General features: G+C 37.9%; 1 protein-coding gene across 2 annotated transcripts; it reads right to left on the minus strand.

The window, feature by feature from the left end:
- On the minus strand, positions 1 to 27,483 carry LOC122296006 (protein ENHANCED DISEASE RESISTANCE 2-like). Of its 2 annotated transcripts, XM_043105362.1 has the most exons (22): positions 27,099 to 27,483; positions 25,963 to 26,037; positions 25,657 to 25,710; positions 23,727 to 23,792; positions 23,303 to 23,361; positions 22,616 to 22,692; positions 21,986 to 22,111; positions 20,514 to 20,548; positions 17,014 to 17,114; positions 16,857 to 16,952; positions 15,479 to 15,543; positions 14,888 to 14,959; positions 14,162 to 14,332; positions 12,021 to 12,223; positions 11,731 to 11,797; positions 11,076 to 11,251; positions 2,925 to 3,026; positions 2,573 to 2,620; positions 2,082 to 2,225; positions 1,883 to 1,978; positions 1,166 to 1,267; positions 1 to 252 (listed from the first exon to the last, which is right to left on the minus strand). In XM_043105362.1, the coding sequence occupies exons 1-22, from the start codon at positions 27,330 to 27,332 to the stop codon at positions 160 to 162; spliced, it is 2,262 nt and encodes a 753-aa protein (XP_042961296.1). In that variant the 5' UTR covers positions 27,333 to 27,483; the 3' UTR covers positions 1 to 159. The 2 variants fall into 2 exon arrangements, with proteins under 2 accessions (XP_042961296.1, XP_042961297.1); XM_043105363.1 differs by lacking the exon at positions 25,657 to 25,710.
- Positions 27,484 to 27,972: the final 489 nt, after the last annotated feature.

Below are 27,972 nucleotides of genomic sequence, written 5' to 3' on the forward strand. Positions count from 1 at the left end.
TATGGAAATCTTTCTGTTCATATATCACTTATTTTTGAATGTCAAACACCCTTTTGTGAAGGGTATATTCTACATATACTTGAAAACATTGGATAAAAAAAAGGACCCCAATCAATGTAACGGCATTAGATAATCAAAGAATGTTGATACACGAATATGTCAAGCCTCCAAATGTACAGCAGAGTCGGGCCTCAGTGTATTTAGTCGAACAGTACCAAGAATGTACTCAGGTAACTCTGCCTCTTCCTTTGCCTGCAAACAAACAGCTTTCAATATCCACCCCAGTTGTGTATGATATGCAAGTAGGCATTGTTCATAGTGAAGAAATCTAGCTTTGGTGCATCAATCATTATGTCAACTCATAAAGAGCTCTATCAATAATTTTTAATTGCGCACTACGTGGGTCTTGAACCACAACCTCACCCTCCATCGTGTTCTTAAACATCGAAATTTAAAAATGATTGGCCCAACTTCCATTGCCCACATATGTGACAGCTAAATTGATGAATGTGTTAAAAAGATCGGGAATAATGATTGACTAGATCTACTTTCAATCAGTCACCTGAATCACAAGCAGCCACATCTTAAAGGCACAAACATTTAGCCTGGTTTGGATAGAGAGATGTTTCCATCTTATTTCATCTCATCTCATCTTATCTCATTCCATCTCATCTCAATATCCAAATATAAAAAATACAAACACTTTTCAATTTCAAATCTTTAACTTTTTCATCTAATCATTACCTAATTATTACAATTTTTCCAAACTTCCAAACAAAACACAAAAAACAATTCAACTTTTTCAAATTCCAAGACAAATTATATTAAAAAATTATATTATAACAAAATGTTAACTTTATAATATTTTTATTCAACTTTTTCTCTCATTTTCCAAAACCCCGTAAAACATTTTTAACTCAAACAATTTCTAACTCATCTAATCTCAACTCAAATATTTCACTACTATCCAAATCATCTCAATGCATCTCATCTCAACTACTTTTGTACCAATAGAAAAGTAGTGTATCACGAAAAGAGAATTTTCTCCCAAAATATATGAAATCATAGAGATGAAAACCTCCATTCACATTCCAAGAAGAACAACTACTCAAAGTCCAAAACCCATTCAGTACTTTGGAAATAAAACCAGCAGAAAGGAACAAACCTCTATCAAAATTGCCAGGTCCACAACTATACTTGTGACATATCCAAGAACAAGGCCAATGACACTCCTTGCTACAGAGGATGAACCAATATCCACATCAATCTGCATAATGGAGTTTTTGCAGTCATTTTTCAAGGAACCTAAACAGCAACCAGCAGAACAAGACACAATGCAGAAGCTTGCATTCAAACAAATCAGCAAATTTTCAATAAAACTTTGGCATGGAATACACCATGAAGCTAATATATATGATATTTTTAGTAAATCACTGAGAGGTGCCTGCATGAGTGGCAAGTTATTTGCAAAATAAAATTTGGAAGAGGTTACACTTGTTATAGATGCTAGAGAGGGGTAAAGGACAATCCTAAAAACACGCCTACACCAAACCCAAGCAAGAAATAAGATATGACCAAACCCCAAGTACCCATGCATAGAGAAATAGCAACACATTCAAATATATGAGGATCTTTTAGATCGTGACTTTAAAATCCACCGCCAATACTGGAACACTCACTTCAAAAAGCATCAAAGAAAACCCAGAGAAAGAGAGATCACAGGGAACGAACGTGGTTTACTGGAAATAGAGAAGAAAGAGAGTAGAAACACATGCAAGAGCACTCAATTTGTTTTTTGATCATTTTTATATTAAGTAAAATCTGAAAACTAGTTTCCATCAAGAGATTGGAAGATAATGGAAGAATACTTTTGAAGTCTTACCTCCATAAAGTTGTCTTGTCTGAAATATTTGCAGGTTACGGCTTTCCCCAATAAGCAAGCTTTTGTTCCGACCGCACGCTTGACCATCCAATACCCCTGTACCCCATTACAAATTATTAGCTCCTCAATGCCATCAAGGGTAAAACTGATATAAGCCACTCGGATTCTACAGAATCTTTATTCTTTAAGCATTTAATACCTCCACAATACTCGGAATTAGTTTAAATCTTGCATCCCGAAACATGTCATTTCCATCCACAAATCTAGCGAGCAATGATCCCTTTTTGATGGGTCTGTCTGCGGCATAGTAAAGGACCAAGCTATAGTTTGGTTTGGCAGGAACCTGGAACAGAGAAATAAGCAACATCGATCATTATGCTATTGCAAATTCAGTTCCATGTTACTTCCTCTTCCATTTTATGCTACATTCAGGCTCATCTTTGCACCAGAACAACACCTAAAATATTTCAGGAAATCCCTCAAATGAGTTCAAAGCATCAGAGACCCTCAAAGTGTATCTTGTACAAAGAATACTTTATTGTGAGAATTATAGCAAATTAACTACAATTATCTTTCATAATACAAAAATCTCCTTACTTATTAGTATTAAATTGGTATTATATTTTTTTATTCGAAAATTGATATTATATTTCAAAGGAGAAAGAGACTGGAAGGCATTCATACACATACCTGGAGATTAATGACAAGGATGAATGGAATCTTTTTCCCAACTTCTGACTATAACAGAGAAGGGAACAATTAGACACACAAGACACTATCCAGATAATAGCCAAGAATAAGAAGCTCAAATATTACAAAATCATCAATCCTCAATTGCCAGACATTGCTACTATAAACTTGATGACCACGATTTTTCTTAATCATGTCACCTCAACATAAAAAATAAGAAATTGTATGGATATTACATATCAGAGAATGTTGAGAAAATAGTTATTTTTGCTAAAAAATTAGAGCTCACTCCATATATAGTTATGGATGCTTTAAAAGATAGACAAAAAGTATGTGAGAACTGTATTTCTACCTGAACAAGACACTTGGGATGCAGTGCAATGTTATCTATGCGTTCATCAACTTTGAACCAATCAACGGCTATGAGCTTGAGAAGAGGGTCTCCTCCCATTACCTGAAAAGAGTCCACATATTCAATATAGCTACAATTGAAGAACTCGTACATAGCTTCGGCATGAAGATAGAATGAGTCACACATAATTCTTCCCAGAATTTTTTTTTGATAAGTACATAATTCTTCCCAGAATTCAAGTAAAACTCTTGTGTATGCTTTCCAGAAGCGACGCATATTACTATTTACCACAATATTAATAATGGTTTACAAAGAAACAAACTAACTATGATATTTAATACTTAATCCAGGCTTAATTAGTAATCAAAAGAAGTGTTTCCCTAGTACACAGGGTGTATACATGAGATACACCTAACTAGAAACTGAAGAAAAGGCAAAAAATTCCTGGATACATTAAGATACTAAAACTTAATGATCCATTTTTTTTTTTATTGGTAAACAAATTTTTATTGATCAAAAGAGAAGGAAAATGCCCAAGTATATGGGACATATACAAGAGCAACGCCTAGGCATACTAGTTTAGAGATACAAGGAATTCATGAAAAGACATGGCATGGAAATTAATTACAATCGACCAATGGAGTAAAGTATTGAAAAACAAATTTCTAAGCTCATCCATCGATCACTCTTGGTCTTCAAAGCTTCTTGCATTCCGCTCCCTTAAATGCACCGCCACAAACATATAGGTATCATCTTCCATATGGATGCAATTTGAGAGTTGCCCTGAATACCTCTCCAAGAAGCTAGAAAGTCACATACCCTTTCCGGCATCACCCAAGTTAACTCAATCGAGCAAAGACTTCATTTCACAAGGTCATGACAATCTCACAATGTAGTAATAGATGGTCAACAGACTCTCCACTCTTCTTGCACATATAGCACCGGTCCATAACTATAATACCACACTTCCTCAAGTTGTCTATGGTAAGAATCTTCCCCAAAGAAGCTGTCCATACAAAAAATTGGCCTTTAGAGGTGCCTTTGTCTTCCAGATGCTCTTCCATGGGAACGGATCTAAGTTGTGCATGGTCAAAGATTGGTAGAAAGAGTGGACCGTGAATACTCCCTTCTTAAAAGGGCACCAATAGATCTTGTCTTCACCTTCCCCCGACACACAAGTGGAGTACACAAAGTCAAAGAACGCCAAAAAGTCATCCATTTCCCGGTCTTGTGCATCTCTAAGGAAAGTAATGTTCCATTGGGGAATGCCATTGGAGATCATAACTAAATCCGCAATTGATGCTTCTTTCCTTCTTGCTAACCCATAGACTTGTGGAAAAACTTCCTTGAGTGCCCGATCACCGCACCATAAATCATAGCAAAATTTACCTTCACTCCGTTTCTGACTTTGAAGCAAGTATGTGCTGCATATGTGTCCCACCCTCTTTTAATGTGTTTCCAAAGCCCAACTCCATGAGGTCTACTCACCTCTTTTTGTTTTTTTGGATGTTGGGGAATCTCTCCAAGGCAGGCCCTTCGGACCCACTCCTGCAGAGTAAACCCCAATCCCGTGCACCACACCCTTGGAAGTTTCCCTAAACGGAACTAATTAAATCTCTGGCTTTTCACCAGGGAGTGTGGCCCCAAAAGATTGTTTGCACCCATGAGATGTTGAACCTTGAACCTTAAGGAGAGTGATACCCCAAGACCAATCCCTTCACCACTTGGGCCAACCCCTTGGTTTCCAAAGCCCAACTCCATGAGGCCTACTCACCTCTTTTCTTTTTTTTTGGATGTCGGGGAACCTCTCCAAGGCAGGCCCTTCGGACCCACCCCTATAGAGTAAACCCCGATCCCGTGCACCGCACCCTCGGAAGTTTTCCTAAATGGAACTAATTAAATCTCTGGCTTTTCACCAGGGGGTGTGGCACCAAAAGATTGTTTGCACCCATGAAATGTTGAACCTTGAACCTTAAGGAGAGTGATCCCCCAAGACCAATCCCTTCACCACGTGGGCCAACCCCTTTGTGTTTCCAAAGCCCAACTCCATGAGGCCCACTCACCTCATGGGGAACCCAACCTCCCCATGATTCCCTGTGCTTCAAAGCAATAACAGTTCGAAACAAGGCCTCCCGTTCTTGGTGATATCTCCATAACCATTTGCTAATAGGGCTGCAAATGAACAGAGTAGCTCGTGAATAGCTCGAGCTCAGCTCGTGTATACTCGATTTGAACTTGGTTCATTTAATAAATGAGATGTTCATAAACACTAATATAGGTTCGAATATTAAACGAGCAAAACTCGTATAAACTCGACTCAACTCGGTTTAGACTCATGAACAAAACCCGTATAAGCTCGGCTTAACTCATTTGTGCTCGTTTTGAAGCTCGTAATATGTTTTATATATGTATGTGTTATATATATTACATGTTAGTTATATTTTATATACTTAATCATATATTATCAATTTAATCATAGTTTTAACTTATTTAATATAGATATGTTATGTTCCCAAAAATTTGTATAGGATAATTTGTATAATAATATATCGTATTGATTTATTATATTATCTATATGTATTAAATAGTTTAGTTTATTATATTTATCGTGTATTATTCTTTTAATCTATAACTATAAGTTATTCTAAAAAAAGTTATACCATAAGAACTTTGAGTCAAAACTATTTGGTTGAATACTTAAACGATTTAAGTTTTTTTTTTTTGTAAAATTTAAAATTTTTTTATTAATCAAAAGATAAGATTAGAAATTTCAAAATAAAAAATGGAGTTCGAGCTCGAGTCGTTTGTTTATTTAGTCGAGCTCGAGTCGAATTTAACAACATTAATGGTTAACAAACCGAGTTAGAACAAGGATATTCAAGTTCGAGCCGAGTTTGAGCGAGTAAACATGTTAATCGAGCTCGAGTACCCTTGTTCGAATTCGACTTGATTCGGTTTGTTTGCAGCCCCATTTGCCAAGCAAAGTTTTGTTGAAAGATTTCAAATTCCGAATTCCCAAACCTCCTTTGATGGGTGGCACATTTCACCAAGTGGAATTTAAACTCATCCTTTATCCCTCCCCATAGGAAATCTCATTGAAGTTTTCCCATGCGATGAGCCACCTTGGCGGAGAGCGGAAATAATGAGAGGAAATACATTGCTAAGTTAGAAAGAGTGCTTTTGATTATAGTCACCCAACCCCCTTTGGATAAGTACATCCACTTCCGACCAGCTAATTTCCTCTCCATTTTTTCTAACACATCATCCCACATGGATTCGATTTGAACGCCGCACCCAACGGATGCCAAGATATTTTATGGGTAGCTAAGATATCTTACAACCCAAGATAGACGCCCAACTCTCCACATTGGATACATACCCCAATGGCACTACCTATGATTTAACCAAATTCACCTTCAACCCTAACACAGCTTCGAAGCATAATAGGAGAGCCCTCAAAGCTCGAATTTGCTCACGTCTGGCCTCACAAAAGATTAAGAGTATCATCAGCAAACAATAAATGAGAAATGTTAAGTGAACCCAAAATTGCCTCTCCCACTGAGAATCTTGATAGGAACCCGCCCGCCATAGCCCTTGAAATCATCTTGCTAAAAGCTTTCATCATGAAAACAAAAAGAAGCGGAGAAAGAGGGTCACCTTATTGCAAACCTCGGGAGCTTTTAAAAAAGCCTTTTGACATACCATTCACCAATACAGAAAAACAAGCTGTAGAGATACAATAATGGATCCATGTATGCCATTTAGTGCCAAAGCCACATCTCTCAAGCATGTAAAATAAGAAACTCCAATTGACATGAATCATGATCATAAACTTTCTCCATGTCCAACTTGCATAGAAGTCCCGGCTCTCCCAACTTAATATGACTCTTCAGGCATTCATTAGCAATAAATACCGAGTCAAGGATTTGCCTACCTTGAACAAAGGCATTTTGAGGCTTCAAAATCAAGCTTTCCATCACCTTCCTCAACCTATTCACCAAAACTTTGGATAAAATTTTGTATAGCCCACCCACCAGGTTAATGGGACAATAATCTTTTACCTCTATTGCACCGGGCTTTTTAGGAATAAGTGCTAAAAAAGTTGCAATTTGACTTTTCTCGAACCGCCCACTTTCATGAAATTCATGTAAAACCCCCATGATATCTTCTTTAAGCACATCCCAACAAGTCTGAAAAAGGCCTTGGAAAAGCCATTAGGGCCTAGAGCTTTGTCGCCCACCATACCTTTAACTACTAGCCTGGCCTCTACCTTCTCAAACAGCCTTTCAAGTTGTTCCGATGCCTGCGGATCAAGAACATCAAAAGCCAGCCCATTGAGTCTTGGCCTCCACGAAAACTGTTCCGAAAACAACTTGTCATAGTAATTGACAATGTGATCTGAGATCTCAGTTTGGTTGGATGAGGCCGCCCCATCTATCATCGAAGTTTCTATAGCATTGTTTCGCCTATGCTAGTTGGTCACCTGGTGGAAAAACTTGGTGCATCTATCCCCTTCCTTCAACCATAATGCTCGCGATTTTTGTCACCAAGATATTTCTTCCAGAAGAGAAATCCATTCAATGTCCGCAGTCACTTGGGTTTTGCGAGCCTGCTCGGTTTTAGATAGTACCCTCTCCTCTTCCATGGCCTCCAAGCCTTTAAGCTCCTCCAAGAGAACATTTTGTTGGCATTCCACATTACCGGCGCATTCCACACCTTCAAATATTTTTTCAAAGACTTTAATTTACAGAACAAAATAGAACTAGGATTGCCATGAAATTGATAAGAAGACCACCATTGTCGTATTCTATCCAGAAATCCATCTAACTTCAACCACATGTTCTCAAACTTGAAGTACCTTGGACCTCTTCCAATGACTCCGCAGTTCAATGGGATGGGAAAGTGGTCCGAACACAACCTAGGTAGTCTCTTCTGAATGAGGTCCGGATAGTGTGCCTCCCAATCTAGTGAGATTAGAAATCTGTCAAGCCTTGACCAAGATGGAAGATCTCGGTTGCTAGACCATGTGAAAGAGCCACCTGCAAGAGGAATATCTTGTAAATTTTGTTCAGATATGAAGTTAGAAAAGTCTACCATTGGTGGGTTGAAACCCAAACCACCCAATCTCTCACTCGAAAATGAGTGACGTTGAAGTCACCTCGAATACACCAAGGTAGGTCCCATACGCTACTAATACCAGCCAACTCATCCCATAGTAAACTTCGAGTCTAGTCAAGATTAGGCCCATAAACTCCTGCGAAAGTCCACTGATAACCATCCATGACATTCTTAAACAAGCAAGCCGCCACATAATCCCCCAAAAAAGCTTCCATTTTTTCCACCACTTTTTTGTCCAACATAACTAATATGCCCCCGGATGCTCCATTGGACGATAAACAATGCCATCCCACTTGACTACATCCCCACAAACTCCTAATAATACAAAGGGAAATAACTGCCAGTTTTGTTTCTTGCAAACATACAATGTCAACCTTCCATTTACGGAGCTGATTTCTAACTATAAGGCATTTATCCTTCTCATTCAGCCCCCTTACATTCCAAGAAACAACTTTTGGTTTCATAAAACCACTTCCTTTGCCCTTCCCCTCACTCTTCCCTGGTTAGAGCTCTTTCCACTTGCTTTATCAATTATTGTCCAGTCAAGTCTTTGGAGTTCTCTTGCTTGCTTCTTAGCTGATGCAAGCTCCCTGGGTGATCCCAAACTATTCTTTCTAGCTTCTATAGCTGCAAGAAGGGCAATGAGTTGGTCCTCAAAAACATCGCATAAAATCTCCACACAGTATTGCATCTCCTTGCATGTTCAGGACCCAATTTGAGGCTTGGGTATTACTGTTCTTGTACGGGTGTAGGGATAATAGTGGAAATGGGTCTTCCCAGTAAGCATCTTCACACGCCAAAGGGGCTGTTTGTGCCGTCCCCACTCTATCTAACTCTCCTTCAATCCCAAGGAAGTCCAAAGGAACCATCGCTTACTGAGGACTTAAGGATCGCCGTCTTTTTCTGCCTCAAAAACCACCCCAACTTCCTTTAAGTCTGATGGGGACGCCACCGTTGCCCCCCCCCCACCCCCCCCCCCCCCCCCCGGGGGGTCAAGGACTCCAACCATCGGTTCACCTTTCCCCATCAATCAAGTCTGTGGTGACCCCGTTTGGTGGGTGTCAGCCGCCAATAAAGAAGCACTGGAAGAAGACCCAACCTCGAATGTGGATGGGCCTGAAAGTTTGGCCCACCATTGCCAAGCCTACTGACCTACAGGAAAGGCATGGGCTTGCTGACCAGCCCAGGCCTTTTTGGCTCTCGTCGTGTCCTTCTGTGGGCCCAAGGGCTTAGGCCCTGCCGTTTTCTATCCTAGGCCCGTCACCTGCTTACCGTTCATGGCCCCAATCTTGCTGTTAGCTCCCAAGCCCACTTGAGTTCCCAATGCCTCAGGAGAACCCCGGGCCACTTCAAGTCCCTGATCCAAGCCCATATCTAAATCAATGTTGTTTATTAATCTCGTGAGCCTCTCCCTCTTAGCTACAAATTCCTCTTTTATTCTAAGTAAGGAAATCTTCTCAGCTACACTCCCCTTGATCAGAGAGCCTCCATCCCTTCTTGTGTAAGCTTCTCTGTCTGGGCTTTCCTCTCTACCCTTCTCCCTCAAAATTCCAGCACTGCCCTTCAATTCAAAATCTGGTCTACCGGCTAGTTGCTCCAGCTATGAGAGGTCATTGGCTAGGAACCTCATATCTCCTGTACTTCTCCCCTGCTGCGTTCACCCCACCACCACACATCTCACGGAACTCCATAGCCAACCTTCTCCAGCCTTGGCCTCCAACATCTTTTGGGACAATGATGATACTTCTCTTGCCACCGCCTCTATATTCCACTATGGCCAAATGTCTACCGAATTCATTAGAGGACCTCTGAGCAATATAGGCACTGCTGCCATAACTGAAAGTTTTGATGAAATCCTTCTTGTCATCAGCTTGAACACATCCTTCAAGGGACTGCACAACCCAACTCGCAGCGGTGAAACTGATTACCAAATCTTTAGTCACCTTCCTTCCCCTCTCAATGATGCGTAGTGCTCTGGTTCCAGTGTGCACAATCTCAAACAACTTCGTTTCTATGAGGACTGCCTTCCTATACCCCATCCTTAACAACTATAATTTCCTAAAGATGTTAAATCATACTGGTGCTATACTGCCATGGACGTAAGAGCTGAAGAAGAGTGCACATGTACGGAGAGAAAAAGTACCACTCCCACATTTATAATCAACCCTTAATGATCCATCCATAAACAGAACATGAACTCAAACAAATAATCATAGAAAAAGAATAACCCATGTTCTAAGAGTTCTGTAACAGCTAGAATGTAAGAACGAGACAAACTTATGGTGACTACTAAATACCAGAGCAAAAGAAATTGTTTATATGTTCTTTTGTTTATTAAGAATGATTTAACGTCCAACATCTATAAGATACATGATTATGTTTCAGACCCCTAACAACCTAGCACCTTGAACCTTAATGCTATTCAGTGCAGCAGATATCAAAATCTTAAAGTAGGATACGACTCCACCCTTATGTTAGCCACTCCTGGACTGAAAAAATAAATAAATATGCCATTCAATGAAAATTCGGAAACTAGCTCATTCCTTTAGGTCACATACTACACTTCATATGCACCATTTTCTATACACATCCAGATCATGCATTCTTATCATGGCCACCAGATTAATTCCAAGTCTGGTAGTCATGATAAGCGTTTTACCACTGAGATGGAGTTTCTTGATACACCATCTAAAACCTGAGAATTTTAGCTGATGGTACTATAAATAATGGCTTACCATGGAACGATCTATGACACATCAGTCAGCATTGCAGCCAGATGGTCTCGATCTATAGAGATAAAACCATTCAGGAAGTTCTAGTTTGAAAGAGCAAAACCTACTCCTCTGATACAGAGCTAGAACAACAACATATAGGTAGAGACTAGGTAAGCAGATTTACAAGGCGAACAGCGATATGTCAACGCCATTTATATTTATATCGTCACGTGCCATAACAAAAACAGAACACAAGAAGAAAAACGGATTACTATGGGGCCAGAAAAGTATGGTAACCCAAAAGGAGAGCAAAACTTACCTTCGTATTATCTTTCAGATAAGTCTTTCCTCTGATCATAAATCCCATACCACTTGGAGAAGTCCAACAGTTTGCGTCTGCATCATCCTTTCCTCGGTGCAATGAACCTTGAAACTGGACAGGATTGATGGTGATAGGAGTTACTGCAGGGTCCAGTTCCTTATTTGCATCTAGAGCTGCATTGACAATGACCAAGTGCTTTGGTATTGAGTACAGGAAAGAAAAGATAGATTACAGTTTTCAGTTTTTCAGCTTTCTTCTTTAAAAGAATAAGTTCCTGAAGTATGAGTCATCAGAGGATCTTATTATACTCGATGATACAAAATATAGGTTCATATATAAGGCCAAAAAAACAAAGAGCATCGTACCATAATTCATTGGCATATAACTATAATCTCGTTCAGATAAACTAGGACACTAATCTCCTCTTATTATAAAGGAAAAGAGCTAGCATTCAAAAAATATTCCAGGTAGGCCAACCTTGTCTTGGACTACCTCATTTTGAGATAGAAGTCAATTGGAGATTGACTGTCATGCGAGAACAACAGAGAAAATTCTAAAATGGATATACTTCGTATTAAACGTAGGCAACAATAATATAGAGTACCTAACTGATTAATGTTTCTCTAGAATTAAAACTACTTAAATAGTGGACCTGAAGTTCGGTTCAAGGCTAAGCTTGTGATTGCCCATGAAACATTCTTCAGCTTCACTTTCATTTCCTGACAAATTTGAGAGACAGATACTGTAACGTTATAACTGATAGTATAAATGCACAAGTTGTCTACAAAGCAAGGGTGAAGGGGAGGCTCCTCCTGAGTAGGAGTGCACCCTTTTTTTCGCTGAAAATTTTAATATTTTTTAATGACTTATCAAAAAAAATAAATGCACAAGTTGCATTCAATCAGACCCTATTTTGTATGTAAAAGAGACAGAAAATGAAACCTTCTTTTCATGTTCACCATTGCTGCTCTCTTCATCTTCTGATGATGACGAGTCATCAGCAATTGCATCATAAAACTCATCCTTCATTTCTGCATCATCATATTCACCATTGGACATAGAAACATCGGACATTTTTGAATGGACAACTGTGGTGGCAGATTCATGTTTGAAAGCTGGGTTTGCTCCAATGTATTCCTTTATACCTGATCCATTTGGCATTCAGCCTTAAAACATAACTATCATTTAAAAGAAACATTTCTTTTAAGATAAGATCGATGAAATAAACATTTCATCAACAATCTGAACAATAAATCTCAATAGATATTGACCAATCTTGTCGGGTTTATGGATGGTTGATGCTAATATTGCCTGATATTGATTTGTGATGGCCAATTAAGGGCATTACCTGCTAGGGCTGCCCCGCCGCCCACCCCGTCCAGCCCCCCCACCTGGCCAGGACGGGGGGATTGCAAGCAAATGCCTGCTTTTGGTTTCCGGGGGATGGGGCCTGGGGTTTACCCCATCCAACCGGCCCAAAATTATATATACACATAAATATATATATAACAAACTCGTACTTATAAAACATCATTTTGATGTTTGACTGAGTATATATAGCTACAAAACCTTAAATGTCATTCTCTCCTCTCCTTTCTTCTCTCTCTCCCTCCGCCGTTCTCTCCTTTCCTCTCTTCTCTTCTCTCCTTCCCTTCGCCATTCTCTCCTCACCTCTTCTCCTCCTCCTCCACTTTTTCTTCTTGAAGCTTGTGACTGTGAGACACCCATGGGCCACGGCGTGGCTGTGGGGCTAAGGCCACAAATGGCCTTGGGTTTGCGAAGATACCCACGGCCACATCATGGTCTTGCCGGAGCAGAAGGTTGTGTTTTTTTAAAATGATTTTTTTTCGATCTGTGTTTGTAACTTTGTATTTTTTGTTGGATGATGGATCTATGGATTTTAGGGATAGATCTGTGTTTGGTGAAAAATCTGGATTGGTTTTGGATTTTGTTGTTGCTTTCCGCTTGGTTCTAGATGTTGTTATTGTTTTCCGGTTGTGTTTCGCCATGGGTGGGTGGTGGGCAGGGTGGGGTAGATGGTCGTGGGGGCCAATCCATCCCACGGCATCTGGACGGGGGCACCCACCCATGGGGGAGGTGCCAGGGTTTGGGGGCCCAAACTTTTCCCCCTGCCCATGCAGGGTCAGGGGCAGGGGGCAGGACAGGGGCACCCCCCGTTCAGGGGGTGTACGTAGCACCCCTATTACCTGCTAATACCAGTCTTTATCCAATAGCGTGCAGTGAGTCTGACAATTTATGAGTCCAACAATTTGAAAGTTTCAACAACCCTTACCCATTACAATTTACATGACACCCGCTACACAAAATCCACAAAATTGTTAATATGTGCCAGCTTCAAATCTGTAGGGTGAGGAATAAGGGGGAAGCCACTATGATTCAAAAACAATTGACATTAGCACTTGCACTTACACTTGCTGACATCAGCAAAAAAAAAAAAAAACTCCAGCTTAGATCGGCGACCAAAAGTATGTGATTAAAATTTTCTTTCATTGTTCTGCGAGTTCTTCTGCATTATAATGTTCTCTAATCATTCAACTGATGTGGCACATTGTACATCAGGATATTTTGTGTAAAAGCTTAGTCAAAGAGAAAACACCTTGCAAAAGCTATGCAACACATGAAAGTGTTTGCATGAATCCTTGTTAGAAGTATTGCTATTGTACTTGGAAATGATTTAAGATCATGCCCTAGAATTATCGCCTCTAGCAGTTCCATTACCCTGTTGTTTACCAAAATCCACTTAAAAACATTTCCAAACTCGTATCAGTTGGTAAATTGGTATGTTGGTTGTTGTTAGTAAGGTGTACAAGTGACGAATGTCTTCGTTTACAAAGATCGGGGAAGAAATTATAAAACTTTAGTCTGAGCAAACTTGAAAGTATTGAGACCAATGAAGAATATCCACAATGTTGAAATATCCTTGACGGCTCAAAACTTTTCTAAAACTGATCATAGACCAGATTGCAAGGGATTATATATGCTTAACAGTCTCGAAGCACACCGGACTTTAAACCGTTAAGACAGAAAGTCAGACAATAACAAGAAGTATACGATAAGCAAACCTGCCACTTGGCATAGTATCGCATAAGGAACACTCTTTTCAAACTTTGAGAAGTGGTTTTTCTTCCATCCAAGCCAGTGTGAAGAATGTATCTCCAACATTTGAGTTACAAGGCATCTTGGAGCATTCGAATCCATGGGTGTGTTTAAACTTCTAACCTCCCATGTAGATGCTACAATTAAAAACAGAAAAGAAGAAGAGAAGACTGGTTAATAAAGGATTAACTCTTTTTTTCTACTGGGATGACGTTATTTTATAGTTGATACCCAATATTTACCAGCGAACAAGAAAAGGAATTCAAAATACATAATGGAGTAGTTTTCTGGATAAGCCATGAACATTGAACACAGCTTTGTCAGTAAAATAAGTTTAAAAAATGATTATAATAGCAATAGAATAAGGCTTATGAATGGAATAACTTCCAACTCCAAGGCAGCAATCTTTACTACAAGGGCATATTGTAGGAACGATTACAAAAGCAACAACCTCACTGAATCCTCCCACCAGCTGGAAGCAAAAGTTGAAAACTTTTTGCAAAAGAATCTAGCGTGTCAGATGTTTATCAAATAAAAAATGCAACCTGTAATTGTCTAATTGGTTCATTTAAGATTGAGGGGCAATAAACTCATATATTGAGTCTGGAAAAAGGAAATGCCTGTCATCATTGCAGTTAAAAACAATGCAGGGATTACGAAAGTTTTTAAATCAATCAAACAAAATATCTTACGATTAATTTTTGTACGACGATAACCAGATCTTGGAGGCTTCTTCTTATGTACTGTTGGAAGTTGCAAGATAGCTGCATGAACAAATGCATGTCATCTCAGTACACAAATTCCCAGCATATGCAATCAAAGTACCAAGGCAAATAGCATGATTCCATGTACTAGAAGGAAGCCAAAGGTCATATCATCTCAGGCAATATGAGTTAGGAAATTTCAATGACTTTCTTGTACACCATATTAATAGCTAAGCCCATTGGCTTGTGGCATCTGCCAATAAAAAGTAACCTATCCAAGGATTAATTTAGGTTCCTTGCGATGGTCCGGGATGAGGCGGTACTTGTGATATTTCGGCTTGGTCCTAGAGACCATTAAGTACGATCCATTCTTCCTTAAGAGCCATATGACCATCCATTCTTGTGAAAGAACATGTAAGAAATAAAGCAGCCTCAAGTGAAGGACACAATAGAAGTACAATATCAAGGCCAGTAGAATTTTTAAGCAACCATCAGAGATGTTCCAATACCATCCGCTCCACCATGCCCCTTATATTTTGGAATCAACCTATTGCTTTATATGGAATCTGATTAACTTACTATATGTTCCATCTTGTCCGTGAAACCATTGCCTAGAGAAGATAAAATCCCTCTTGGAATGCCACCTGCCATTCAAGATTAGCAAATAATTAAGATTCTTCTCAGTTATCATCACAAGTTAGCCAGCTGAACCACAAGAAGGAAAAGTAAAAAGCCCGCAGCTATCAATGATGAAAGTGCAAAACCTCTAGTAATTTGAGGGTGCAAAGTGCAAAACCCATTTGAAGATAAATTTCCAACATTTAGTCCACAATTAGTGTCACTCTGTCATATTCACATCTAGATTTATTCCTTATTTTTCCTCGACATTATGATTTCCCTTATATTTTTTTTTCTTAATCTTGTATTCCCTCACTAATCAAAAATTTAGTTCCATAAAGCATCCACCAGCCTTATTTACCCAGAACTACACTGAGATCTTGACAGTGACTCTCAAATCTCAGGCTGAAGACCTTGAGTTTGAGAAGTGATTGACACATTACACGCATGGATACTAGGGTTTCTTGCTTACTCTCAAAGTAGCATATGCTGATGACAAGGAGTGGACTACACGTCATGGGATTTGGTGATTACTTGAAAAGCATGAGATTCACAGGCAATCATGTGTTTATTAGCAGTTTTGAGAATACATCTTTTAGCAAAAGTGCAAATTTCAATCACACAACATTGTAGATGTGCCAGTCCATCCATCTAACCTTCCCCAAGAATAACCTGTCCAAGTGGTCACTTTGAGGCTTTTCTTGGCCTCTACTTTCATTAGAGCATCATTTATACTCCTACATTCCACTAAACCGATATTCTGACTTGGATTAAAGCCTACATCTTGTTTAGTTGACTAAAGTATAAGATTCATAGACCTTATACACCAGAAATCTCTTGCCAACTATGTGCAGTAAGTTCATACGTAACTAATGCAAAAGGGGCAACACTCAATGCTGATCTTTGGTGTAACCCATTGCATTTGGGATGAACTTCCTAGGCTATAGAGATTTAACTTAAAGTTCTCTACAACTTTTGGACTAACAAAAAACAACAGAAAATGTTATTAGCATGCATCTAGGAAAAAGTCTATAAACTAAAATCAGCACTGGTAGGAAGGCCTGCACTTGCAATGCCTCATTCTTATTCTGTTATTCATATCATAAAGCACTTCACTATAACGTAGGTCAAAGTGGAGGGATTCATTCTATTAAACCCACATAAATCAACTTCCCTTAAAACCATCCATATACACAAATGTGATATTGGAATTAATTCAAGTAGAACAAGAAAGAGTAGAAATGGCAATTATAACAGTGCAATGAATGATATCACAACAATCTAACTAAAACCATGTTATTTGAGGAACATAACAGCCAGATATATCTGATGAGATTACCACGTAAGATATTGTGGATCAAATATCCCATAGACAACATCATAATGCCCATCATAAGAATCTATCAGCTCCAAATCACCTGTCAACATATCCCACCTGCAAGGATAATCACTTAAGACATTGTAGTTATATAGAACTCAAAAAGCAAGCAACTTACTCATATCTCTGATGTCGCTCAACGTTTAGGATCACTTCAAAAACAGTATCTGCAGTTGCATCAACAACACCAACTGACTTCACAAGAACACCTTTACCACTCTACAATGAGTAATAAGTAATTAATGCACCAATTGAGGCAATATATCTGGTTGATGAAAATTCTATAACTTATTCAGTCCCAAAGAAAGAAATATAAAAAAATCTAGTTCCATATCCATACTTTTTTTTTTTTTTTTGTAATATTGGAATTCCAATATTTTTTATTTTTTATTTTTTATTTTTCAACAGCAACTGAATTCCAATATTACAACGATATATAAAAATTTCGAGGCTAACTCAGTACTATCACAATGAAAGCCAAAAAGAGGCTAATACTAAAGTACAATAACATCTACATTGAAGATGAGCATGCAAGGAGAGACTGTAAGAATTTTCAATTTAGTTACCCAATTTGCCTAAAGTTAATGAAAAGCAGGAAGCATTTGCATATAACTAATAATGGCCTTAGCTATGAGGAAAATTAGATTTAAATATCACATATATTATACACTTATCATTCTCATAGGCCCCATGTAATACCCCATTCTGATAAGTGATAAGGGTAGGTGGTGCATGGGATCCCACATGGCTTGCCAAAAAGAAGATCTTGCTCTTTATAATGTTCCAATGAGGCTCCAATTGCATCATTGACTAGTCTTTTGGAGTATATGCCATGTGGCTTGGGCCTTCTATTGGGCGTTACACCCCATGATGCAGAAACAGCAAAAGAAGTGACATATCCAAAGAGAAATAAACTAATATCTTTCAGAAAGCAGCGAATGGAGATTGATTCCTAAAGAAGGAAAGAATGTTCCTCATGTGAATCAGAGAAGTTTTTCCCCTTGTGTATTTGGTCATGTGGTTTGGACACATGCCATTCATAAATTTTTTTCTGATAAGTAATAAAAGATTTTATTCCCAAGAAATAGGCATAAGCCCAAGTACACAGAACATATACAAAGGAAATACCTACTACTTTCTAAAAACAAAAGGAAAACTAAAACAGATTCTGGAAATTATCCATCATTACAAAAGTTTTAGCCCACAAACTCAAAGTACTAAAGAAAAAATTCCTAAGCTCTCCCAACGAACGTTCTTTTTCTTCAAAGTATCTCTCATTCCTTTCAAGCCATAGGCATCACATGAGACAAGAAGGAATCATCTTCCAAATATGAACAGCATTCTTGCTACCCTTCAATCCCTTCCACCCTACCCATAAATCCACAACTTCCTTTGGCATTACCAAAAGTAAACCAGTCCACTTCAAGACCTCATTCCACAAGAACCTGGCCACTTCACAATAAGAAAGAGGTGATTAACAGATTCCCCATCCTTCTTGCACATGACACACCAATCAGCAATGTACATACCTCTCCTTCTAAGATTTTCAGTTGTCAACAGTTGCCCAAGAATACCACCCAACAAAAAAAAGCAACCTTGGAAGGAACGTTCACTATCCATATGGTTTTCCAGGGAAATTCACAACTCCTGTGACTGGTTAATATTCTGTAAAAAGAGGAGACTGAGAACTTAGAATTTCCTGCAGGAATCCACAGAATGCTGTCCTCCCTACCTAGCATCAACTTTGAACTGTAAAGTCTTTCCAGAAAAGCCTTAAAAACATCCACTTCCCAGTCATTAACATCCCTGACAAAGATGAAATTCCACTGAATATTATTGTCAATGCAACAGAAAGAATTTCCTACAGCTGCATTTTGATCCCCTTGCAATTCTGAAAAGAGAGGGAAAGTCCAGCTTAAGTGAAGAATCCCCACACCACAAGTCATGCCAGAAAAGTATCCTCTTCCCATCTCCCACCTTCAATCTAATATGATTTGAAAACACCCCCCATCCTTTTCTAATGAACTTCCACAACCCCATACTCACCTCTAGTATCTTTAGTACACCAGCCTCCCCAAGAACTACCATATTTTACATCAATAACATTTTTCCAAAGGGCATTACTTTCCAAGTGGTATCTCCAAAGCCATTTCCCAAGTACTACTCTATTAAACAATCTCAGATTTTTTTATCCCCAACCCACCACAATCAATCGGTTGACAAACCTTCTTCCAACTAACCAAATGGAAATTTTTTTCAACTCCTTTACCACCCCATAAAAAATTCCAAAATAAACTCTCAATTCTTCTTTCAACCCTTGCCGGCAATGGAAAAGAGATAAGAAATAAGTGGGAAGGTTGGACAAAGTACTTTTTATTAGAGTTAATCTTCCCCCCTTAGACAAGTAGATCATTTTCCAACCAGCTAACCTCCTTTCAATTTTCTCAATCAACCCATCCCAATTATTAACAGATTTAAAAGGAGCCCCCAAAGGAAGCCCAAGGTACCACATGGGGAGTGAAGAAATTCTGCACCCCAGAATATTTGCCAAGTCTGAAATATTCTGAACATAACCCACAGGAACGACTTCAGATTTCAATAAATTGACTCTTAACCCTGAAACGGCTTCAAAACACAGCAAAAGTGCTCTTAAGCACGTAGATTGTCAGAATGGCTCACTAAAAATCAAAGTATCATCTCATCTCATCTCAACTCATCATTACACCTTTTTCAAATCCACATACAAAATATAATAAACAATTTAACTTTTTCAAATCCAAATACAAAATTTATATTCAAAAATTATATTATAATAATATTTTATTCATTACTATGTAAAACATCTCATCTCATCTCATCTGTGTAACCAAACGGGACCTAAGTGTGAGACCTTTAAACTACCCCGAACCTCATTACCCACCACAAAGCTGGACAGAAAATTACCCTCCACGGCCTTCTCAATCATTTTACTCAAGGCATCCATAATCATAACAAAAAGAAAGGGGGAGATGGGATCACCTTGCCTCAAACCACGTGAGCTACTAAAGAAACCAACTGGTTCTCCATTCACCAAAACAGAAAATTTGGAAGTCGACGCACAATGCCTCATCCATGAACACCATTTATCACCAAAACCATATCTCCTCAGCAAATAATCAAAGAAATCCCAGCACACATGGTCATAAGCCTTTTCCATGTCCAATTTGATTAAAATACCAGCTTTCTCCATTTTAATTCTAATCTCAAAGCATTCATTTTAATTTACCCTTTGTTTGTCTAATATGCTGTTATAATGCAAAAATAAACACAAATAACATTTTTGTCTATCAAACAAACAAAAGCCTTGAGCCTCTGTTTGCTTCAACTGAAAATCATTCTACGTAACATTGTTCTTCTAATGAAATTCAAGGCTAGGGAATGTGATTTTCTAATCTCTCAAAGCTAAAGGGAGACAGATGACATATTCCTCAAGCTTTAGAATAAATTAACAATCTAGATTTATGTAGCACTTTTTTCAAAATTTATTTCCCAGCAAGCCAAAATCGAAGTTAATTTAGCGAGATGAGAACCAACCTGCTTCTTATCCCATTGAGAAAAAAATAATATAATAATAGTTACCTTGGAATCAGCAACATCCTCAAAGATTCTAACACCTGAAATAAAAAAGAACAAGAAGGATGTAGAAGAGATCTTAAAGACCCAAAATAGCTTTTCAACAGCATAATTATTTACCAAATGATGTATCTAAACAGTAATATATTCCAGAATACGATTGATTACTTCTTCAAACTGACACAGCAACCAGCCCGTACATATAACTTTTTTTTTATGAATGAAAATTTTATTGAGACAGGTACAAGGCAAAGCTAAGTACACAGGAAGTATACAAAAACTGAACCTATTACATGTCAGGAACTAGAAAAAGAAGCAAGAAAATCATGGACATTAGTTCCATTAAATACAATGGCCAAAGCCCGTTGAAATAAGGAATTCAAGAAAAAACATCTAAGCTAATCCACTGAGCGCTCCTTATCTTCAAGGCATCGACCATTCCTCTCTACCCAAATACACCACATAAGCATAAAGGTATCATATTCCAAACAGTGGCAATTTGCACATTACCCCTTAATCCTCTCCAACAAGCAAAAAGGTCCACCACCCTCCAAGGCATCACCCAAGCCATACCACACATTTTGAACAGTTCATTCCATAACATCCTGATCACATCACAGTGTAATAATAACTTTCCCTGCTCTTACAGCCTATACATAATGTCTTCGACTCTAATCAAACATTATGTGTGGTATGTGCACATCCACTTGCAGTAAACTCATTGCCAAGGGCCTGTGCACCCCCGGGATTAGTTGGAACGTTGTTCCTGGACACCCAATGCCAATAAAAAAAAAAAAAGTGGTATGTGCACATCCACATGTATTGAGTGCATGCATGGTTAAACTCATCCGGGCATCAACCCCATATTTTTTTTTTTTATAAATAATGTTTAACCCCATCTTTTTCAACATACTATCCCAAGACACTGTTTAAACTTCCACATTGTTTTCTCTTCTATTTTGCAGATGTTGATATTAGCATGATCCCTAGAAGAAATTCATTTGAAAGTCTTAATAAATATACTTTTACCATATATAACTGATGAAGTAACGAATTTTACCCAAAACGCATAGGTCACATTACACAAATTAAGGCTTACACCCATTCTAGCCTCTGATCATGATGACAGCTCAGACACATCCAAGTGAGGCTCGCCATTTTGACAATGCCATATGAGATTTGCACTACAAGAGTACTTGAATTGTGGATCTCTGGCTTTTTCATTCACACAGAGCCAACAGACCACAGGAATTGTGGTGAAATATATGATAAATGATAATCATTAGTATTAGGCTAAGCAACAGGATGAATAGTTCTGGGTGAAGACAAAAATGAAGTCTTAATAGAAGACCAACCAGGAAGGAAAGGAAGAAAGGTTAACAGAGGAGAATAAGAAAGGTTAACAGAGGAGAATAATTCCAGAAAACGTTTTCTAGTGTATTCTATTAGGAAGATAAAAATAGGCTGAGAGGAATCACCATTAATTGTCCGCACACATTTCCACTCATGTGCCTCAACTACATCTCCACTGTCCCTTTCCCCATACTGATCTGGCCTGACACTAGATCCCAAGTCAGAAGATTGGCGTAAAAGTGTCTCTGGACCTGCAAGTAACAGAGAGAGAGATATTATGTATTAATATTGGTAGATAACAGATTTCAACTCCAGCAATACGGAATAATGATATATACAATATGTGTTTCAAAATACCATTCACTAACTAAATAAATGATAGAATTAGTAGTATGATAGAAACCCACAGTGCCACACAGAAAAAGTTACTGTTATCGCAAGGAAACTGGGTAACAATGCAACAAATGAGATTAAGGAGATCAATGCGCCCACTCATTTGACACAGAGATACTGTTGACAGAATAAAATAACATAAAATGAAGTCTGGAATAAAATCTCTAGTAGTATATTTGCCACATCATGCAAGTACTTTTTTAATAAGCACAATATCTTGGAAATATAAGTTCAAACAGTTGTCTTTTCCCTCGAATTCAAATTCCCTTTCTGTGCCAAATGAAAGGGCAGCAGTGATGTCTTCAGTATGACATATCATATTAAAAACATAAAGAAAGCAAGCCATGCACATGAAAAGTCACCTTGCCCAATTCTTATAAGGTTTCTCAAGCCATGTGCATACCGCCTCACTCTATGGCGATGCCCTTCCAGATTGATCCTTCCATAGTTTAAAGAAGTTGAGGCATTAGAGAATAATAAATGAGAGAAAATTTTGGATAACAGACAATTCAAGAACATGTACCATATGCATGGATAGAGAACACATATAGGGAGGAGGATTCCACTACCATGTGGAACAACAATAAAATATGAGTAATGCTACACACAGTCGTGGAGTGCGCGAGCGCCACACAATCGTTTTGAAATAGAGTAGGGTCTACTATTAAAAAATTAGTTTTTTTTCATGTAGGTTATGTATTTACTCACTTTTTACAAAGGGATTGCGCGGCGTTTACACACTCCACGGTTGCAAATATTATTTCTCATAAAATATTGACAAAAGAGCAAAATAATCCCAACCTCTATCCTAACCTATTTCACCTTTAGCTTATGTTGGGATGGTAACATACGATCCTGGAAAACTCCATTCATAAAGAAACAATGATCTCAGCTTGTTTTGCATTTTAACATAACAATGTGGCAGGTGGAATCAACTAGCAGTTCACTCTCATTCATCAATTATGACTCAAACCCTTTTTGGAAATCCATTCAACGCAGCTAAAGTACTTAGTTAAACTGTATCTTCAATTGAGTAAAAATAAGCATACTCAGTCTCCATGTTCAGTTTGTTTCTGGCACTACCTCGTCTTGAAAGCTCATACTCAGCCTGATGGAAGCAAAGTTTTGGAAAGATGAATATAAGAAAAAATGAGTCAATATCATTTACATTTTGAGAAATGAGTCATCCACAAAGGGATCTCGCAAAAGTAAATTCAAAAATTGATGTGGCGGGACATGGTACGCCAGATTGTAAAGTTCTTTTATAGTAAAGTATATATAATGTACCAAGACACGTCAGTTTGCAAGTTTACTTTTGTAAGATACCTTTATGGATCTGGCACTTCTCTTACATTTTTTATACTTTACAAAAATAGTTATGCTTTTATGTCACAAGAAACACAAAAATGTGTAGATTTCTCATTGGGTAAAAAAGGAAAAGAAAACAGCAACAACCACCTTCTAGTTTTGTACCTGTTGCTTGGCATGATCAAATGCGTCCATCCACTTTCGGGCTTCTCCAGCTGTAGCACAAGCAATCTTGAAGGAAAAAGAAATCCAATTAATTGCTAGTCATTTCCACATAAAAGAAAGAGGGATCCAATTACTTTTTATTAATGAGCTTACTACTTTTTCTTTCTTTTTATGAACTTTTCGTTCTTGATTGCTTGTATTTGAGTCAGGTGGGACACAATTGTGAAAATAACCAGTTTGGGATCCATCTAGGAAAGGATTGTTTTGCTGTGAAGTCGTTCTACAATGTGTTATGTGCTCATGATAAGTCCTCTTCCCTTGGAAGATTATTTAGAGGAATAGGACCTGCTAGAATAAATTTCTTCCATCGGACAACAGCGTTGGGGGAGATTCTTACCCAAGATAATGTGAGGAAGTAGATCATTGTATCAGGTGATCAATTGGTGCTACACGTGTAATGCCCCAATCGAAGACCCAAACCACATGGTCTATACTCCAAAAGGACTAGTCAATGATACAATTAGAGCTTAATTGGAACCTTATAAAGAATAAAAACTTCTCGTTCTCAAGCAATGTGGGATCTCATCCATCATCTACTATTATCCTTATCATATGGGATATTACAATCTACCCCCCTTAAATTCCCGACGTCCTCGTCGGGCCAGTCCACTGTAGGTGGCACGGCTCAAGTCCCATATTTCTAGTTGAGATATGCTTTGATACCATTTGTAACGCTCCAATTGAAGGTCCAAACCACATGACCTATACTTCAAAAGGACTAATCAATGATACAACTGGAGTCATTTTGGAACCTTATAAAAAGCAAGAACTTCTCATTCCCAAGCAATGTGGGATCTCATACACCACTTACCCTTATTCTTATCATATAGGGTATCATAATCTACCATCCTTAAATTCCCGACGTCCTCGTCGAACCAGTCCATCATAGATGGCACGGCTCAAGTTCCACATTTCTAGTTGGGATAGGCCTTCATACCATTTTTAACACCCCAATGAAAGACCCAAACCACATGGCCTATACTCCAAAAGGACTAGTCAATGATACAACTGGAGCCCTTTTGGAACCTTATAAAGAGCAAGAATTTCTCCTTCCCAATCAATGTGAGATCCCATACACAACCAACCATTATCCTTACCATATAGGATATTACAATCTACTCCACTTAAATTCCCGACGTTCTCGTCGGGCCAATCCGTCATAAGTTGCAAAGCTCAAATTCCACATTTCTGGTTGGAATAGACTTTGATATCATTTGTAACGCTCCAATGGAAGGCCCAAACCACATAACCTATACTCTAAAAGGACTAGTCAATGATATAACTGGAATCATTTTGGAACCTTTTAAAGAGCAAAAACTTCTCATTCCCAAGTAATGTGGGATCCCATACACTATCTACCTTTATCCTTATCATATGGGGTATCACAGTGTGTCAAAAGAATTGAAAGACAGTGAATCACCTTCCACTCAATTGCAAAACCGCTAGTGTTTTATGGAACATGGTTTTTGGCCTAATTGGATTAGAATTAGTAATGTCATTCATAGTAGTGGATCTCCTGGTTTGTTGCGAAAGGCAATTTGGTAACATCTGTGTGCACTGATATGGAGGATGACACAAGCCTGTTTATTGTGGTGTATTTGGAGGAAAATAAATTACATAGTTTTGAAAATTGTAAAAATCGGTAAGTCATTTTATTCTCAATACCATGTATCATTGGATTGCTGATCCACAATAGTGTAGCTTGTTATATTTCTACCTTTCACGAATTTATAGAACATTTCCAGTTAGCTAGATCTCTTGTAAAATTCTTGTATACGGGGTTTACACCTCTTTCATATTAATAAAATTCTCTTAGTCCTAAAAAGGCGATCGTTTTTCAAAACCAAATAAAATGAAACTACAAACTTACTTCTCCCTTTTTTGTCTCATCCAATCGGTTGTAAAACCTTACAACATAAACATCCTACAAAAATGAATGATATTAGCAGAAAAAACTTGCTTCCTTTATCCTCTTAAGATGGTATAAGAAAAAAAAAATCATTAATCTGGAAGCTGTTACAGTTCAAGAAAACTGAAAGAAAAGAAAATAATATTTTTTGATTGGCACCAGGTGTCCAAGAACAAAGAAAACAAAATAATATAATTAGAGTCAAATAAAATAAGAATCCATATTTACTAACAACAGAGATGACATATAAATGTGGTAGAGCATTACTCCCTGGTTGACCTTCCGACGCCCTAGTTCCTCCACCATAAGTGTGGACCCTACAACACCCCTCCTAATGGGTTTCTGCACCAAGAAAATGTTGGACAACAATTCAAGTATCAATACAAAAGAAAAAGTTGAAAAAAGATACATTACGTCTTTTAGCAGGAAAAATAATCAGACCATAATTATGTTTGTTAAAAGTATTTAGTAAATATCTCTTTTTCTTATTTATTTTGGTTAATTACTTTTTGCTTTTAATCTCTAGTGATATCAAAACAATCATTTTCCTTTCTCTAGATTCTGCTGGATTGGATTTACACTTGGATAACCAGAACATTCCGTGTCAACACCACTAATGCTGCTATTCCAATTTCAAAGCAATCAACGTGTCACCACAGAATGCAGATTCCTTAACTTGATAATATCATTAGCATTTTCTTACTTTTTTTATTGCTAAAAACTAGTTCTGCACTAATATACAGTAATTCAAATTTGGCTAAACTTATTAGGACTTCTACAGACTTGAAGTTTAGCTGATATCGAGCATCTTTATGTTCAGCCTTCTAGCTCATCTTCAGTCAGAATCTCTTCTTTAAGACTACAAGTATTCAATTGTGTCAGATATATACAAAACCCTCAAAAAAAAAAAAAAAAAAGAAAGATCAGAAAGAAGAAAAATTTAGCATCTTTATCGATAAGCCTTTAAGTCTTAACACAATTTCTAACATAAGTCCTCACTGATAATCACACTAACAGTTTCTTCTTCTATATTTTTTGCTTACGAGATTTCCAGAGTTCGTTGAACACCAGACTAAGCCCCAGACACACACAGTCTCCCGTCCCACGCATCTCATATAAAATATTAGATGAATTTCTGGGGTGACTGGAAAACATATAAATCCTATTTAAAATTCAATACAAACTTGCTCATGCCACATTCATCACAATCCTTCAACAATTTAATTCCCACGCAAGCGAGCTTCCTATGACCAATCTTATTACTTAAAAGACTGAAAAGGCAAAAATATACCCGAAGATTCGCATTTGATCCGTTATTATTAAATTTGCATAAAATTCAAAACTTTAAAAAGGCCGAAAGAAAAGGAGAACAGAAATGGAAAAGGGTGAGTGTGTTATCTTACAATGCCAGGGCTCTCGTGGGGATTGCGCTTGTACATCTCGACATACTTTCCCCGAATGAAGAGGAAGCGGAGGCGGCAATACTCGTGCCCGATCGGATTCACTCCCAGATGGTAAACCCACCCGAAGTACTCCAATGTTCCTCTCTCTTCAGCTCCAGCTCCGAAGCTGGAGCCACTTGACCCGTCCTTGTCGGACCGCTCACTCCCGGACTTCCCCAAAGACGTCGTCTCCATAGACAGAAAGCGGCGTCACCTCGTCCTCGGAGGATCTCTGAGGCGGAAGGAAATGGAACAGAAATCTGAAAGAGAATGAGAAGAGAAGAGCCGGAGATGCTGATCGTTGAGACAGCTGCGCTTTTCTTGTTGATGCCGTATATATTCCAATTTTGTGGTCATGTCCTTTAAAATATATTTGACGTTTCATTGATTTCTCCGGATAGCTTTTTGTTTACCATATAAAATATATTATATATAATATTAAAAATTAATAAAATATAAATAATATGTAAACTGATCGATCCGATATTGAGAAACATAAAATTAATTTCAGACAGAATTTGATAGATTTTTAAAATAAAAGAACCGATTCCAAACTGAACTAATTGAAAACTGGACCGAACCAATTGATTCGGACCGATTTTTCAATTTTTCAGTTTATTTTTACACCTCTTCCATCTCCCCCTTGCATTAAATTTTTTTACATAGTTGGTGTGATTTGTTTCAAGAATAAATCAGTTTTAAAGTTTTAATTTTAAAAATATTACCTAATGTTTGCGTTTTAATTTTATAAACTTATCAAATCTTTAAATAAAATTTATTTAAAAATCGTTAGAAATATAAATAGATCTCACAAATTAATGTGTCATTATGTCAC

This window comes from Carya illinoinensis, chromosome 15 (assembly GCF_018687715.1).
Source record: "Carya illinoinensis cultivar Pawnee chromosome 15, C.illinoinensisPawnee_v1, whole genome shotgun sequence".
Taxonomy (NCBI): domain Eukaryota; kingdom Viridiplantae; phylum Streptophyta; class Magnoliopsida; order Fagales; family Juglandaceae; genus Carya; species Carya illinoinensis.